Genomic DNA, 18,412 nt, shown 5'->3' on the forward strand with positions numbered 1-18,412 from the left:
GACCCATAGAATGTTTTTTTTCATACTTGAGCATTTGGTGGTCAAAAGAGGGAGATGTAAATGTACATTCTCTTACATCCCCTCCCCTCCCAGCTCCTCTGTAGATGTGGCCAAGTCAGCACATCTTCCCCCAAGAAATTTGGGGAGGTGGCCCCAGGGAATACAGGCACCAGAAGTGGAATATTACTTCCCCAAGATTTGCTGCAGTGTTAAAAAAGATAAGCAAGCAAGGACATTCAGCTGGCAGGCAATCTCCCTCCCTCCCTCTCTCCCCCTGCCCCAGTTTTAAGAAGAAGGAACGATGTGTGAAGGATTCTTCTGAGGCCACGTTAGAAGCCAACTTACCTGATGACAACAATGATGCCATCAAAAATGTTGTAGGGGTTCTTGATGTATCCCCAGATGCCAAAAGCCAAAAGCTTGAGCAGCATCTCCAGAGCAAACATGCTGGTGAAGACAATGTTACTAATCTCCAGGGCATTGGTGAGCTCATCCGGCTGGGCAAGAGGGAGAAACAAAGGTAATCCAGGTCAGAATGGAGGCCAAAATATTTCCCTTGGCTATTTCTAACTTCTAGTTGCAGTTGAAGCAGAATTTGACAATGACAATGTTGTCTTGCTCCATCACGACTGTCAAGCTGAGTTGTTTTCCTGACCCTGTGACCACAGGGATTGTTATGACAATGGAAAACAGGGCGACGGGATGCAAAATATGGAAAAGTAATAATTGCAGATGAAGTATCAAACAAGATAGGATCAGCAATTTAGATCTGCCTGAAATGCACATCTATTAGTTCAATTGCAAATATCAGCAATCCAGAAGGAAGATTTTAGTGCATCTATATTATCTATGTCTGTCTATCATCTATATCGTCTATCGTCTGTCATCTCTCTCTGTCTCTCTCTCTCTCGCATGTATCTCCTCTGACTGCTTTTTGGGGGCTTCCCAAAGTCTCCCCACACTACCCACCCTTAGCAACTCCACTGTTGAGAATCAATGGTCAGCTTTCCCACCATTTCAAGATGAGGAAGGCTGTTCAATAAACTGAAGGAAACACCCTCCCCCCTGGTTCTCCCCTCCAAAATCCAGAAACAGATGAAAAAGACTGGGCTTGCCCACCTGACCCATCATCCTCTGTGCTTTTGCTCCAAAGAGTCCAGCAGTGAAACCCTCAACCTGTCCCACACCTCACACATTAAATAGTTCCTCTCCTGTGCACACAATGGCAAAAATATTGGTGCCGAGAACAGGATTCCAAGGATGGAGGCAATTTAATGTCGCAAGTAGATCAAAGGTACCATTTCAGTAGTTTTAGCAGAATTGGGCAGAAAACAGGTGGAACCATACCAAGAAGGGAGAACATTTCCAGTGCTAGAAACTCTTTCCCCCATTCTTATGAATCCATCTTTAGCACAAACATCTGCAACGAATGTGCTGTATGTATAATCTTAGTCTGGAAGCGCTGTGAAGCAACCACGTTTAAAACTTCCTTTCTCAACCCAACACACAATCTTGCCTTCCCACAGCCTTTCAGACCAGTTTATTTATTCATAGAATACTTTTTCAGCCAGAATGCATGAAATATGAATTGCAGCAAGGGACATGACAAGCCACAAGGAGTCAACAAAGAAAGACCGGCTGGGTTGGAAAAACATTCCTCCCCTATCTTATCCTTGGTTTCCAAGCAACTCTTAAATGTTGCATTGAAAGTGATCTAATCCACTCAACCTGACTGTTGATGACAACTTGAACTAATTACGGAAGCTAACCAGATCCACGAGCAAGGACTTTCGCGAGCAAGGACTTTCGCAATCTCTTCCCTTGTGCTATGTGCAAGACAAGAAGGTGAGTATGGAAAGACAGAGAAAGTTTCCTGAAGGTCTGATTAATTTGCAGAAAAAGACCACCTGGAGTGGGAAGAAAACCATTTTTTTTCTACAACTTCATGCAAATGTCCCCCTGTCTACTTTGCTCTTCGGCTCTGGTCTGTGTCCCAGCTGAAATGTTAGGCACCTCTGCAACCCCAAATTTGCAATGTGGTCTCAGTGATACAAAAATATGAATATTTGGGGAAATAACGTATGAAAAAACCCAGCGGATAGGGAAATGCCTTAGAAAGATAAATATTTATTTTGTTCAGAAGTTGGATGCGATGGAGATCCGAACGCTTAAGGTTATGCTCACCGCCAAGAAAGGGGCTGATTTATTCTTCTTTAGGACTATCTAATCTTCATTTCTCTTAGCTAATTTCCTAAGATGATGGCGGTCTCTTCCATCATCTCCTGCTCAGGAACCCCAAGCAGAAAAGGGAATTTATTGAAAAAAAAAATGCCCTCTCTTTCCGTGTTCATCATCCACAAAGCAGCATGTTGAGAACCACATTGGTCAAGAGCTGAGAAGTGTGGGAATTATAACAGACAATGCCCAGCTGAGAGAGGAAAAATAAAGGCTCAATTTGAGATGTCATGTAGCTGTCAAAATGACAAGACAACAATCCCAGATTCAACAGAAGTGGAGAAGGGTTCATTGTAGGCTTTTTTTTTTTTTTTTGCAAGACAGTGAGGTTGTTTTACAAGAAGAGCTTGCATCTCCACCCCACCTTTCTGCATGTAGGGAGGCAGCCTCTTCTTGTAAAACAGCCAGACTTCCTTGCATTAAGAACAAGCTTAGATGATTGTATGATGTGTTTGGTAGAGTTTCAAGCCTGGAAAAGAGGCTTCCAAACACTCCATGGAATTGCAGCCTGGGACCCGTTTCTCCTTACAGACAAAAGAGGAGTGATTATGGGGACAATTCACCCTAATTAGCCTGGGACAAGCAACATAGGAGAAGGAACTCCACGAGTGTCAATCTGTTTGGAGGAGACGCACAGCAGTGACCAGGATAGCTACTCCTCTTGGTGGAAATGCCAGAAGAAGTAAATTGCAAGAGGGATGAGCATGCAAAACCAACAATGGAGTAAGTCAGGGTTGGGAACTTTAAGATGTGTGGACTTCAGCTCCTGTTCTAGGCAAAAGAGATAATCAACAAGGCCAGAAGGGAACAAAAAGAACTCAATACCTCCCCACCAGCAATCAGCACCGAGATGAGCATAGATTAACTCCAAGATTAACATCAGACCAACCATCAAGAAGTAAACAATAGCCCAATCAAGGAACTGCCAAACAAGCCAACAGTGAAGGGCCCAAAGATCCCCTAAGACCACCCACCAGCACTGATAGGGCCAGCCACTAGAACAGAAATGGAGAGCAAAGCCCATTCCTTACTAGCACCAATGATGTCAGCTAGTTTGGGTAATGAAACAACCAAGCTGAGAGAGCACCAAGGGCCCCTCATTTCAACCCTGAGCCACAAATATTCTCCTTCCTTGGAGTCAGGCTGCGTCCGGAGACAAACCTCTGCTACAAGGAGAATCGGGTGACCCGCTCAAGGGAATGGATCTCTAGCAATGTGTCCCATCCTGGGATCTAAGGAGGAAAATCAGTGTACAGGCATCACCCTAGAACAGGGGTCCCCAACCTTTTGGGCACCAGGGACTGGTTCTGTGGAGAGGGGGGTTTCCACAGACCGGAGTGTGCGTGGTTTTGCCTTTGCTTGTTTGTGCTGACTGGTTGCTGGCAGGCTGTGGCCCAGTACTGGTCCATGGACCGGGGGTTGGGGACCCCTGCCCCAGAATATGTTCACCCATTCGTCTTCTTCTCACAAGGACACACAATCGTCCTTGTGGTAGGAATTTTGTGTAGACCAGGATGCTAAAGGAGACCCTAAAGCAGGATTTCCCTAGCCTGGTTGAGTTCTGTGATGGATGTTATGGGCTATAAAAGCCTTTGCTTGCCTCCCATTGAACTTCTGCAGCTACATGAGTGGCCACAGTGCAGATTAAACCTTTTACTTAACTCATGAGCTCTGCAATCTCTCCCATGACTAATCTCTTTAGCTAATGAATTACTATCTGGCTACCATATTAGATTCCAGTGCATGCACATCATTAAGGAAGTAAGTGCTTGACAGAACCCTTCTTTAAAAATAAATAAATAAATAAATAAATACAAATACAGGAGATTAGAAACAGGGCTCAGGTAGGATTAACTAAGCCCCCTCCCAGCCCAGCCCAGCCCACCCCACCCTAGCTCTCTTCCAATTGCTGGAAATCCTTTAAAAGGGTTCCCACCGTTGGGTGGGTGAGAAGCTGAATTAATGATCTGGTTTTAAAAGAAGGAGGCAGGGCTTTTAAGCACTGCTTAGCCCCCAGTCAGATCCTAGAATCACAGAGCATGCTAAAAAAAAACTGAAAAGAAAGGGGAACAAATTCAATAATTTGATCTAGCATTGATTGAGGCCCAGAATGGCAAGTGGCATTTGCTTGCAGATGCCACTTTTGGAGTTTCAAAGCTCCTTGCTCTAGGAAAGAGAGGTAATCCTCTTGAACAGGGTTCACTAAACATGGCAACTTTTCCAGCATGGAAAATTCTGGGAGCTGAAGTCCACAAGTCTTAAAGTCACAAAGTCTGGAGATGCCTGGTCTTGAATACGGGGTCTGATTTCCACCTAGGATGGCAGTTTGGGTGAACCAGTTGCCTCCTCGCACTCCTGTCCCTTTAACTTGGGGAGGAACCAATGGGGATCCTGTGGGGACAGCCCTCCCTCCTTAAGGCAGACTTCCTAGCCTCACTTAGGACTCCCAGCAAAGGTATGGAGGTTCTGCTGTTCCCATTTCTCAGCCTCACTTGACAAAAAGCAATTTTATTTCAAGTGGCTTAAATGCCAGGCTAGATTAGATCAATTGCCATCTCCCCCAAGGGGAAGGAAGAGTCGGGAGAGACTTTCAGGAGATGCGGCTACCTGAAGCTTCTCTTTCTGGAGAACAGAAGCTAAATCGGGGCTGTCCAATTCCCCAAATTCCCCATCGGCAGCCTCGCCTCCTTCCCGTCTTTTCTTTCATTGCCTTTACCCAGAACTCCACCGTGTCCGTGTTTGCATTAACCTGCGTATCGGCTTAAAGGAGGACATCTACAGAAAGACTCGCAGTTTCTCTGGATCTGGGAAGATTTGGGGAGTGGAAATGCAAACCACCCTCTTGCTGGGATCCATTTCGCAAGCGGCCTCTGAGATCCAAGATTATGGACAAAGAGAAAAACTCAGTTTGATTCAGAGGATTTAATAAAGATTTATGAGGTCTGCAAGTTGTCCTTTAAAAGAAAGAAAGAAAAAAAGAAAGAAAGCCCCAAATCCAAATATTTTGGCCTTTGCAGGAAAGAAATTCCAATCCTCAGACCATTGGCTTTCTCTTTTCTGCACTGTTTCCAAAAAGGAAGAAGGGGGGGGGATTCAGAATCACTGCTTGCTCTTTGCAGCATGTTGAGGCAATAACTTTGGTCGACCAACAGCGAGATCAAAAGCCCTCCTGGTTCCCGTTGTTGACTCTTCCAACTTCCAGGGTGCTGGAAATGTTTAATCGAGCAGGGAGGCCACAGAGATCCCTTTGGCCAGGCCGTTACTCATCCAGAGGAAGAGACTTTTATGGAGATTCTTTCTGGCAAGGGCTGCTCGGTGGCGGGTGGGACAAAAAGCGGGGGGGGGGGGGGAGGCTGAAACTGATGCCGTGCCAGAACAAAGGCTTCCTTGGTTCAAGCAGCCCATCAATCAGAGAGGAGGTCAAGGAAACACTGGAAAAGTCAACTGCCCACGAATGAAGGGGAAGGGGGGATGGAGAAGGACCTGTTGAGGAATGAACTTCATAGAATGACAGAATTGGAAGGGACCTTGGAGGTCATCTAGTCCAACCCCCTGCTCAAGCAAGAGAGTCTATACCATTTCAGACAAATGGCTGTCCAGTCTCTTCTTAAAAACCTCCAGTGATGAAGCACCCACAACTTCTGAAGACCCAGAAGTAACCCAGAACGGCTGTTACTTCATTTAGCAGAAACTTTCCTTAATTTTTCTTGAGGCTCTATACTATAAATAAATAAGCAGCCATGGAAAATCAGACCGGTTTTAGAAAGCATGGACTCAGCCACAAAAAAAGTATACCTATCCATCTGTGTTTCATATTTGATTTCAATAACCCATGATTAGTATTTGTAAGCATGTTATGGATCCTCAAATAAAGGGAGGCCTGATCTGAAGGAGAAGGAAGGAAGGAAGGGAGGAAGGAAGGAAGGAAGGAAGGAAGGAAGGAAGGAAGGAAGGAAGGAAGGAAGGAAGGAAGGAAGGAAGGAAGGATATTCAGTCCTAAGGTGATCTCAAGGACATGATGAAGGCCTTTTTCAACCTCCATCACAACTTCTATTAAGAGTAAAGAAGCTGGTATGATCTGAGAGATCCATTTGCAATTAATCCGAGCTGATAAGGCTGAGCTGGAAGGATCTGGTTGGGATCTGTGTTAGATAACCCCCTCTGCTCTTGGACCCCCTTCCTGGAGTGCCACCTCCTTTCACCCACATCATCAAGGCCCAGGGAGCAATCTTGCATTCTAAACCAGCGGATGGCATTCCCATGGAAGCCTGTGCCACACCTGGGACCAGGTTACCAATAGATCTGTCATCGCTGCTGAGCCACCTCATCCTTGGTTGATCGCTCCAATCAATTACAATTGGATCAAAGCAAAAATGATGAGAGTCCACAGGCGAGCAGTTGCATCTCAAGACCCTGGCTTGCCAAGTAAAATTCTCCATTTCCACAACCTCCTTCTTCCTTCCAATTTGCTGAATTAAATTAAACCAGATTACATTACATTTCATTAATTCAATTTAGGCCCTGCCCAACTCTAAACTAACTCTGAGTGATGTCCTATGGAACCAGACAGAGTAGAAAATACAATGCAATCATTTTGAAAGAAATAAAAGAAATGGAAGAACAGTTGCTTCCTTCCTTTGGAGAAATCGGCAAGTGGGCCGGAAGAAAAGAATCGGCTTTCTGGCATTTGGTGCCTCCAAAGACTTAGCTTGCTCAAGGGCCTGAGGGCAAACATCTCAGGCTTATGCATCCCACGGCCCACTCCCTAAAGAAAAGCAGGGGGGATTCAAAGTGGGAAAAATAACTGCTGGTGAGTTCAATACCCTTGTCCATCTCTGAGCTTGTGCAAAAGTCTTGTGTTAAGTAGACATTTGGTTGTGGGAGGCTGCACAGAAGCTGTTTTGGAGCAACCATATGAGGACTCCTAGCCAGAGACTAATTATTGGATCATTAACCTGATATGAAGCTCAGTGAAAAGGAATTCTGAGTTTTGAAAAATGTCCCACTTGCCTTTCAGGAAGTGTGGGATTCATATAGGCACCAGTTCCCCCCTCTTATTTCAGCCCCACATTAACCCGGTGAGTAGGGTATTCTGTGAGAGAAGAGACAGGACCAGCATCCTCCACCCAGCTTCTGAGGGTAAGGGTGGACTTCAAGCAGGTCTCCTCAGTCCCCGTTCACCACTTTAACTTCTTCCCTTCTTGCACAGACTCTTTGCCTTCTTGTGCCTTCTCTCCCCCAACTGGCTTTGCCTCCAGTGAGGTCTACAGAAGACCCAAACTGGCTGGTTACTCAAGACAGCGCTATCCCATCATTCATTCTCTGATAGGTTGGCCTCATCTCTGCACCTCATCCGGGAAAGATAAACGGGTAGGAAACAGAGCGGCAGATATCCGAAGACTGAAGAAGGGAGGAAGATTTCACGTCATGTGAATTTCAACTCTCTCCCAAAACTCCAGACCACAGGAAGGGCAGCTTTGTCCAGCCACAATGAAGCAGCTGTGCTTCAGGGATGATTCATCCCCTTCCAGCCAGCTGTCCTTCACGAGATGCCAGCAGCTGGGACATGGTGTCTTCACCTTTTGGATGTGCTCTTTAATACCAGTGTTCCCAACCTTAGTGTGAACAATCTGGATTTCTCTTCCCCTGAAATTTTTAAAAAGATGAAGGTCTTCTCAGACCCAGGAAAAGCAAATGATTCATTTTCCTCCGTAAGACCTTATGAATGATTCTTCTGGAACAGTTGCTGATCTTGACACACAACTGTGAGGTGGAGACACTAATCAAAGGAGGAACGACTGCATGGATTAATTTTGATTAGCTTAATATGCCTGAGATCCATAGAACTATTTCCAAATCCCACATTTTTCTCAGGCCAGGTACCCCTCAAAACTAGGATCTGGGGATATGTGAATCAACGTATTCAAGGATCAGAGGGCTGATTCAAGTTGGATTTGCAGGTCACACTAACCATGTTTCACTGAACAAACTGCAGTCAGTTGGGTTTACAGCACATGCAAAGCCAAAAATAAGCCAACACATGATGAGTCCTGGGGTGGGGTTCAAAGTAAAGTTGCTATATTTTTGAAACCGCCATTCCCAACACAACCAAAAGTGCTTCAACCTTTCTGGTCTGAGTCCCCCACCCTTACAAAAATGTGTTGCCCAGGTGATCCTCCTCTTAAGCAAGACTAAGAATATGTGGGTTCTTTAAGTAGGAGATCAGACAACGGCCTCTCCTGAGTTTGGCCAGTTAAGCCAACATACCTCCTTACCTGTTCATGATACTCAATGCCCATGCTCAGCGTGTTGATGAGGATGGCGATCATGATGCCACGGTTGAAATACTTGCTCTCCACGATCCGTTTTAGCTTGTTGCCAAAGGCCTTCCAGACCTTGGTTAGCTTGTTCCTCTCCTTGGCTGGTTTCCTTTTCTTCTTTTTCTTGTTCCTCTGCTGCTGGATCTGGTCTCGGAAGTCCCCATGCTTTACATCCTGGGTGAACTCGTAGATCCCATTGTTGTCCTCTCCTGACTCATAGCTGTCTGCCTCGCTGAACTCAAACTCAGGATCCTCAAGGATGCTGGCACAGAATGGGCAGTTTTGCAGCTCACAGCTCAAAGTGTTGGCTTGAGGCCCAGGCAAGGGACATGGCACGTTCAGGCCAGACAGAATGCTGGAGGTCCGGCAGAGGCCTGCAAGGTAAGGAGAGTGTTATGAACTTGAGGACATGGGTAGGTCCAACAGAAACCAAACCACAGCTACCAATTTAGTAAGGAGCAACCCTATGAAGTGCCTTTAATTCATTTTGGAATTTAAATTTAAACATCTACTTTGGGGGGTTTGGTCTTCTTGTGTCTACTCCGTGCCAAGGGCATGAAAGTGGAGGATAGACAATGTCGTATTGTTCCGATGACAGTGGAGGTTAGTGGCTTTCAAATGTTTGGAGTAAATAGTAGAAACTCCAGATTCAGAGGTGATCTAGGGTTGTGGGATTGAGCCTGGACAAGATCTCTGTACCAGCAGAGATCTTCTACTGGGCTTTTATTCCTAACCTCTTTTGATCTCCGCGCTGGATGCTAAGTCTAAATTAGGCCACTGAAGCCATTTTTCTTACCACGTTCTCCCACCAGATGATGGAGCTTCCCATAACAATCTGCATTTAGATGGGCTGGGCTGCTGACCATGGGCATGGGAGAGGTCACCTCACTGCCCTCGTTTTTCTTCCCTTTGGTCAAGGGAGGGACACTGGCTTTGTTTGCCGGAGAAGGCAAGATGGTGGGGTAGTTCATGCTGCCACGATTGGCAGCTTTGCTACCTGCAGCAATGCTGGAAGACTTGCATTTCACTGAGGTTCCTTCCACGTGGCAGTCTGCATGGTAAATACTGTGGATGGACTCCGTATCTGCAGCTCTACCACCTGGATGGCTGGGTGAAGGTGGAGGAAGCATCAGTTGGCCTCCAGGCTTTATGACGTCCAGCTCCAGGTCACAAATCCCTGGGTTGGACCTTGGCCCTTGGGGGCTCCCGTTGCCAATGTGGTAGTGGTGATGGTGGTGGTGATGGTGGTGGTGGATCAAGTGATGGATGGACGTGATGCGTCGCTTGCCGCTCTGCTGGCCCTGACCATTGTCTCCACCACTGTTGGGGTTGACTTTTTTCCGACGCTTGCTCTGCCAGTTGTTGTACAGGCGCAAGGTCCGCCGTTTGACTTTCCTGAAAATGTGGCAAATGTATTTGAGGAGCTCTTCATAGCAGCTTCCCGGCTCGGAGAAGCTGGCAATTGTGCTGTCATTAGAGAGGTAGCGGGCTCGCTGCTCTTGCATCAGCTGGTTCTCCCGCTGTTTGGTTTCAGAAAACTGTGTTGCTATCACAACCAGGCACAGGTTAATCATGAAGAAAGAACCAACCTGGGAGAGCCGAAAGAAGACAGAGAGCACTTGAAGACCAAGGCGAGTGGCCGTGCTCACCCCACACCCATCGAAGGACACATGGCTGCGCTGGCACACACCATGCACAGCTTGGCTAAAGTTAACCTCGGTCCACGCTTCACGACCGGGTGTGTTGGGCTGCCCTAACAGGAATGGGCAAACAAGGAAATAGAGTGACGCAAGGAAAGGGCCTATGGAGATTCTCATCCAGGTCTTGGTCGTCCCAAAGGTGCTTTCTTAAATTTTGCCTTGAAGACATTTCGCTTCTCATCCAAGAAGCTTCGGAATTGAAGAAGCTTCTTTGAATGAGAAGTGAAATGACTTCAATGAAAAACAAAGAAAGTCCAGTTGCCTTTTGGAAAAGCACCTTTGGGACATCCAGGAAAATCCTTTCTACTGAAACACGACCCATCCTCCTTAAATAGTCTGAAATCAGCCCCCCCCCCATTGGCTTCTATTCCTATCTCTAGTATATCCCAGAAGTCAAATAAATGTGCCCTCCCCCATTCCCCAAATGTCACTCTATATCATCAGATTTGCATCTTGGTGGTCCTCCTCAGAAGTTGCTCCATTCTCCTTTTGGAACTGTGGTGCCCACCCCAGGAGACAGGCCTCCAAGGGCCTGGCCAAGGCAGAACTAGGGCTAAGCTGGCCACCCAGGGAAAATAGGTCCTTTTCTGGACAAACGTGCTAAGATGTGTGGAGCCAGGAGGAGTCTGAGATGCTGCCAGGAAAGTCCCGCCTGCTTCTCTCCTTCTCTCTTGTGCTGCTCCTCTGATGTGAAAGAACTTCCCTCTTAGCTTCTTAATGTAAACCACCATGACGGAAAGCTTAATGCAGACATAATGTGTGTGTCTCTCTGTGTGTGTTATTGCTAGTGGAAGTTGTTAATGGCCCACTTGGCATATTTTACATGGGTTGGAACCTTGGATGTGCTTCAAACAAGCTGCTACCACTCAAAGTGTTGAGAGTAGACTTTCAGGAATTACAACATTTATCCATTGAGGACTGTACTGTGCACGTCTTGGTGGTGGGAAGCTTGGTTTTGGAATTTGGGGATGGGCTAGCAGTGAGGACATTTAGACTTGGGAGAGGTTTGCAGCTTTCCACAGCCACAGCAGATGTTAGGTGGAGATCATTTACCTGGACAGAAAGGGTGGTTAAAAAAAAAAAATTGTACAGTCATTGCCACCATCTTGAATTTTGGATTGCCCCAACCATGCAGAAGCCCTAATCTCAAAGGATCCTTTGCCTGGTCCCTCATCCTGGTGAGATCCCCTTTGTTAAGAACCACAGTGTTAATCTGAAGTGACAGCCCCCATACTTACTATTATAAGTAGTATAAAATATATAAAATTGTAAAAAGAATGTGCGTCCATAACATAATACATGATGTCAACCCATCCTTCCAGGGTTATAACCTGTAGGGGAAGCAGAGATGAGATAAATGCATTAACAGCATCACCAGAAACAAGTTAAGAAGCAGAAAACCCAGGAAGTGTGTGGATATTTCCTCCCCTCCAGTCTCTTCTGAATTCTTCTCCTTTCTGTTCTTTCAACTGCTCTCTCTCTCCCTCACCCACCCTTCAACATTTATTCAGCTCACACAGAGTCCTTGTGAGCACCCAGAGCTGGAGGACACAAACAACAGCAACTCCATCACCCTCAAGTGAAGGAAAACAGAGCTTTGCTGAAGATGGATGGGTGGATCATTTCCTCCCCTCGTTGTTTTGATGGGCATTTGAGCTGGCAGAAGGGGAAACAAGGACAGGGATCTCTCTGATTTGTCACTTTCAGAACTTTCCCCTGGATCAACTTGCTTCCCCTGCACAGTCTGTTGATTGCACAAGTTGCCAACTTCATTCCCTATCCAATGGTTACTCTCCATCAAAATGAAGCCCCGTCCATCCCTAAACCCAGTAAGCTGAAAATTTAACTTTTTTCAAAAATAAAAGTGAGGATGTGGGCTGCCCATTAAGGCCTCACCTCCTGCCTTCCATAAGATTTATCTGCTCTAGCAAACTCTTTGTTCTCCTGCAAAACTCCAAGTTCTGAAGTTTAATCGGATGCCCCGTTCACTGCTGTTCCGAGACAGGGAGAACCCAAACAGATTATCCAAACTGATACCAACTTAAGAAAGAGAAGTATAAAAGTTAACATCAAAGTCTCTTTCTGGTTAATTATACTTGTGTGCGCACAGGCACACAGAGGGGCAGGGCTGGTTTGTTAAGATTTGCTGATGGAAATTTTGGAATACTCTTTCTTTGTGGGGCTGTCATTGCAATAATGAAAGCTCTTCTGTTTCCCCAAATTTGCCCCGTGTTTCCTTCCAGGACGCGTTTTTCTTAATTTTGATGGAAGTCAAAACTTGGAAGCATTGAACTAAGAAGAACAACGATATTGTAAGACCTTCAGACCAATCTTTGGAGAAGCTGAGCTATGATAAACAATTGGGAACTGGGGAGGGATATATTTCCATTTTAAATGCTTTCGTGGGTCAAAATCAACCTATGTGAAGAAAGGCAAAAAAAAGCAAGGAAGCCCAAGCTGCAAGGAAGGAGTGCTAGCTTTCTACATGCAAGGCTTGGTGTGTTGAAGCAGAAGCTTTCAAGCCTGCGATTCACAAAGTCTCAGGATGGTCATAATTTATTCCACCTCCTTTTTCTGAGTGGAGAATTTAACTTCCACCAAGGCCAGTCCTGGGTTTCAGATCTGATCTCCGTTGCTGAGTCCATAAATGGCCTGAAATACACCGTGAAGGCTTCCTTTTCAGCTACTCAGCAGCGTGCATTAAAGTTGCGTAATTGTCCTTGCTGCTGCCACCGTTAAATGTCTGAACAAGGGGAAGGATGTTTTAATTACACGGTGAAGCCATGGCACACTGCTTAAGCTTCCCATCGTCTTTTTGCTACAGAAGAAAAGAACCAGAGACTTAATTAACACCACAAGAAGCGAGTTGTGCTGGAACCTGCAAGTGGGCATGTCTGAAGGTTGTGGTGAAACAGTCAGGATGGGTCCACAATGGCACATGTACATAAAAGCAGGTGAAGCATCAGTGGCAACATTGTGACCACCATCTTGATTTTTTTTCAACCCTACTTTGCAGACACTCTACTTTGCAGAAGCCAAGGGGAAAGCCACTCCTTAACACAATCCTTGTGCTGATGCAGCCTGGTTGCACAAAGGTTGAAAGGTGGTCCATCTGAATGCTAATTAATAGTGGGGAGGAGACCCACAGAGAAGAACGGGCTCCTTGCTTTTTCCTTGTGGGCTGCCCCAGAAGCATCTGATTAGCCACAATTGGAAACAAGCTGCTGGATTATGTCATTATTTTCATTGATTCATGGCCTTCTCCGTTGGACCTTTCCTGATAACCCATTAACACTTCCCTTATCAACCCCCAAATAGAGAGCCCCGCTTATTCGAAATAATGCCTAATAATGTGAGTTTTAAAACAAGGGCGGCAGGGGAGTGACGGGTAAGAGAGAGAAGAGGCTGAAGGAGGTCTCAGCCTCCATCACATCAAAGTCCTTCTGGCTTGCTGCAAAATTAAAAGATGGAACCCAGCCAGTTGCCCGTCTCCTGTCTTGGCATCTCAACTTGGGAGCAGCTGGGTACCCACGAAGGGTCCTCCTCCTCCTCTGCAGAGCTGTGCTGGGAATCCAGAGCTGGGAGGCATCTTGTAAGGGAAACCGAGGTGCCGCTGGCACGTCTTGGTCCCATGCCAGGGCTTCCCTTCTGTCACCATCCCTCGTCTTCCTTGTCACTCTGCTGGAACAGCTGCAGAAACAGGTGGCTGCTTCTCTCCAGGCACTCCGAAGAAGAACGAGCTGAGGGACCCCCAGAATATTGGAGACGGAAAAGGTTTCCCGGTAGGAAGAGAGCCTCAGAATGGAATTCAGGGAAAGCAAATAAGTGGGAATAAGGCTCTGTGCCAGGGTTCCTCTCCTTTATTCTTTCATGCAGGGGGCGATACCCCATTTCAGGAAAAAAAAATATACAGAGAGAGAATCAGGCGCACAGGGTCCGTTTTGTGGCCAGCAGAAATTCTTCTTCCTACATGGTGGAGCTCCTGGTGCTAACAGAGATGCAATCTAGACCTCTGTTTCAGTTCCTGGCTGGAATATGATTTATGGGCTCTGTTCTCACCAAACACTTTGCAGGTCAGGTCAACATGGAGGAGTTGCATTTCTACAAAACACTTAGCTTTGTTGCAATTATTCTGGTTTGGTCTTTCTTTTTAGAGCTTAGTTGGCTGTTGGTGAGTTTGACGTGAGGTGCAAATCACGCTGAGCAAAGGCAGCATCTGGGCTGGCCAGAGGTTTCCAAGTGCTGTGACCTCTTAAAATGATACATGGGTTTGTGCGATCTTCTCATGAATAAAAGAGATGCTTCCATCGCTTATAGCCCCCCCCCTGGTTTTTTCTTTTGCTTTGAGGCAATCCAGTCACCCTTGGAAAGGGTGCAGGACGTGTGAAGTCAACTCCCAGTTTGGCCCAGAAGTCTAGAAAGGAAACTGTCTCCTCTGGGAGACATGAAAAAATTCCCATTGGAAGAATTATCCTCTTTTATCTTTTCAAGGCTTATTATTTTACTCTGTAAAACATTTCTAATTTTCTGGTTCTAGATCAGGACACATTTTTTCAAAAGGCAAATATCTGAGTTCCTCCCTCCCTCCCTCCCTCCCTCCCTTGAATTTTCTCCAAAGAAACCATCATCCTAACATTGGAATGAAGCTGCTGAGAAGCTGGCCTCTCCATCTCTTGCATGTCAAAAAGCCCAAGGAAAGAAGCACCTCCAGGTGGTTCTAAGGAGGAGATGACTTTCCTAAACTAAAAATGGTGTCCAAACTCTTCGTTTTCTTGATGAAAACTGGTGCAGCAGTGATCCCTCCAGTTTCTCTGTCCACAGAAGTCTGAGAGATGATTTGCCCAGAAACTTCACAGTCCAAAAAACATTGATCAGCTGCAATTGTAGTAATGGAAAATAAATTGTTCTTCATTACATATTCATGAGGCTTGATTTATCATGCTAATTAGCTCCAGCATTTGCTGTGCTGTAGCAGGCAGGAAAATGGAATTCATGGTTTTGTGGCGGTGGGTGCATAAATCCAGCAATCCAGTCCTGGAGATTGGATGGTGGAAAACAAGAAGCCAAGATTTGAAACTGTTTTCTTAGGTCAAGCCCAGCAATGACCAAGAACTGGATAAAGAGCACTTGGCAATATTTCGGGGAGGAAGAGAAGGAGGCTTTCCTTCTGCCCCCAACTGAAACTCATCGTGCAAAAAAACAGAGCCCCTGCCCTGGAGCTCAGCCACAAGATAAGATACCAAAGCCATAAGACTTGAGGTAGCTCCCATAACTTTGCCCTGTTTGCAAATGAAGGAAAAGGGGCAACGAAGAGGAAATACATGGTAAGAAGAGTAAATTTTGGATATCTTTAGGGAAGGCGCTTGATTTCATTCTGAACTCTTGAGTTATAATAAAAGCTAGATTGATGTAGTCCACTGAGTTGTGTAAGGATTAGAGCAATGCTCCCTAGTCTTGGCTACTTACCAATCTGTGGACTTCAACTCCCAGAATTCCCCAATGGAAGCTGAAGCCCGCACGACTGAAAGTTGCCAAGGCTGAGAAACCCTGGATTAGAAGGCGAAGCAGATGTCCTTTGAACACTCAAAGAGTTTTGCGTAATTGGTAAGTGTGAGACCCTCCATTTCACTGGCCTTCAAGACCCGACTGGCAGCAGTTGGCCAAACAGCCAGCATGTGGGCTCTCTGTGGCTACTCATTTTCCCATCCCCAGATGCCAGGGCTCTTTGCCAGGCAAGAAGCTGGCAGATCCAAAACTCTGCTTAGAAGATCAAGGAAGCAAGATGGGGGAAGAAAAAAGAGAATTATCCAAGACAAGAGCAAAGCCAAGCAGATAATTCTTTGGATGGGGGATCAGCTTTCCTGGAGGGAAAGAACTGGCAGGAATTCTCTTTCCATAACATTCTGAGTTCCTGCAAATCCCCCCCCCCTTTCTGCTGAAATGCAAGAAAGTGGGCTGTAAGAAGGAGGAGCTTTCCTTCTGCTGTTGATCTGGAGCCTGAATCAAATCAGATTATTGCTGAATTTCTCATCTCATCATTTCTGGGAGCTCTGTGTCCATCCTTCAAAGCAACTGGAGGAATTTTCTACACACTGGCGAAACAGCAAGACATTGTTGGGGCATTGCCTTGTTCCCACAAATTGTGGGGCAGAGAACCATGCCCTACCCCAAAAACCAAGAAGCAGTTTTGCATGTCTTGAATTAAACCTTCATTGCTCCCAAGGTGGCTGCATTTGAGAGCCACAAAGATTTGCAGGCATGATACCTCCTGGAATAAAACGAACCCTTGGGGAATTGCGTGGAATTCTGAAAGGGAATTTGCTTGAAATACGCAGGAGGAAGAACCACAGGATCGCAAGAAGAACATTGAGTTCCAAAGAGCTATTTTGTCAGAAGACATCTCCCCTTGATGGCTCAATCAAGCCCTGCTGAAGAGGCTTCCCTGGCCTTCTCTTGGCCATCTGCAAGGTGGAATTCCATCCCTGCTGATAGAACCAATCTGTTGGTGAAAACTCAAGGCAGCCTGGTTGAGAAAAAAACACGTACGCAGAGAGAGAAGATATTCATCTTACCTCTCTTTCCTGAAGCTATTGGGGGAAGAGGAGCAGATGAGAGAAGAGGGCCTAGAAAATTAAATCCCAAATAATATTAAAGCTGCTGTCATCAGCCGCCAGAGTTCACGGCAGGATTTTGATAACTTCTTTTGACAGAAGGAAGCTAAACTCCCTGCCTTGGGGGCTCACAATCTGCACAGCCTAAGAAAGCAAGGATGAGCAACACCAGTGAAGCTACCAACCTTTGCTCCCTCCAAGGATTGCAGCCAGAAGATCTGACTTCTTGATCCATGCTGTGCCAGCTGTGGGACTCAGTCTGGGCCAGGTTAGCCGCAAAGGTCAGGGTCAAGGGGATGAGGCAGAGCAGAGGGCTGGAAGATCCCACCAAATGGTAACAGCCCAGAAGAGCCTTCCAACTGAACCAGGAAGCTGTTTCTAGCCCTACCTGGCCAAGTGTTCTGCAACTGCCGCCCACGGGGAAAGGGAGATGCATCTCTGCCCACGTTTAGGGCCCATTGAAAAGGGAATCCTGGCAACTTAAACCAAACACTCCACTTCATTGTAAAGTCCAACTAACAGCTTCTTTGGAACCATCCAGCTGTGTTCTGAGGATGCTCCTGAGAGGCGTGTTGCCCTCCCTATTGGAAGGGGAAAGATGAAGCTTATTCCTACGAGGCAAGAATCCTGCAACGTTAAGATTCAGCGACTGCAGTGCCAACTGGTAGAACTCCAGAGCGTGATGCCAGCAGCCTGGTTGATGTGCTGAACGCTTCATTTACCTCTTTATTTACTCCTGCCAACAACTGACATCGTAATATAATGAGGTGGGCAATGCACCTCTCGGAGGGGGTCAATAATAAGCTGCGTCCCAGCCAGTTCTTGCCTCCGCAGCTTCTTTGAGGGATCGAAAATATTTCACTGTTAATTTAGGTCCCGTCTTCTCTCTTTCACTCCATAAGATAATTGCTTCTCGTCATTTGTACCGGGATCTGCTTTTATAATGAATCACGGCTGAGAGCCCATTATACCATAAATGCACAGCAACAGTCTATGATTTGGAGGATGGCAGGAGGGATAATTAGAGCCTCCAAAACACCCCTGGGATTTCCCCACCATCACCTCTTTCAGCTCAAGGTGAGCAGAGCTTTTCCAAGGCTGCTTCACGAGCCTGACAGGGTCTGCTTTGGGCTGCCCTCATGGATTCCTTGGTGCTCTCTGATCTTGGCTGTTTTCTTGCAGATGTTCATTCTAGCATTGATGATGTTCCCTACATGGGTCATGAAATGTCCACAAGAAAACAATCAAACTCAGAGAGCACCAGGGACCCCATAATCTTCCTTCTCCTCCTCCCTAAAAACCCTCTACCCTTCCAGCACTGATGATATTCCCTAGCTGGGTCATGAAACCTCTGCAACAAAACATTTCTCATCATATTATTTTAGTTACTTGTGTACTGCTGCAACTTGCATGGGTTCCTGTTAGTTTGCAACAATAAAACAGGAATTAAAGCTATTTTGCTTTGCCCTCGTAAGCCAGAGGCAGCAAGTGGGATGTGTTGTTCAGCAGCATCAACCATCCTTGAGGATAATTCCACTTCCCGGCA

General features: G+C 46.2%; 1 protein-coding gene across 3 annotated transcripts in view; it reads right to left on the reverse strand.

Annotated features, from left to right (window-relative positions):
- CACNA1H (calcium voltage-gated channel subunit alpha1 H) overlaps positions 1–18,412 on the reverse strand; it is a 125,448-nt gene that overhangs the window by 33,022 nt on the left and 74,014 nt on the right. For all 3 annotated transcript variants that reach the window (XM_039367924.1, XM_039367925.1, XM_039367926.1), the window contains exons 8-11: positions 11,494–11,586; positions 9,352–10,144; positions 8,511–8,929; positions 346–497 (exon numbers count right to left, since the gene is read on the reverse strand). In XM_039367924.1, coding sequence (XP_039223858.1) covers positions 346–497; positions 8,511–8,929; positions 9,352–10,144; positions 11,494–11,586 — 1,457 coding nt within the window. The remainder of the gene's footprint in view (positions 1–345; positions 498–8,510; positions 8,930–9,351; positions 10,145–11,493; positions 11,587–18,412) is intronic.

The sequence above is a fragment of the Crotalus tigris genome, unplaced genomic scaffold (genome assembly GCF_016545835.1).
Source record: "Crotalus tigris isolate CLP2741 ecotype Arizona unplaced genomic scaffold, ASM1654583v1 scf7180000020608.1315917, whole genome shotgun sequence".
Taxonomy (NCBI): domain Eukaryota; kingdom Metazoa; phylum Chordata; class Lepidosauria; order Squamata; family Viperidae; genus Crotalus; species Crotalus tigris.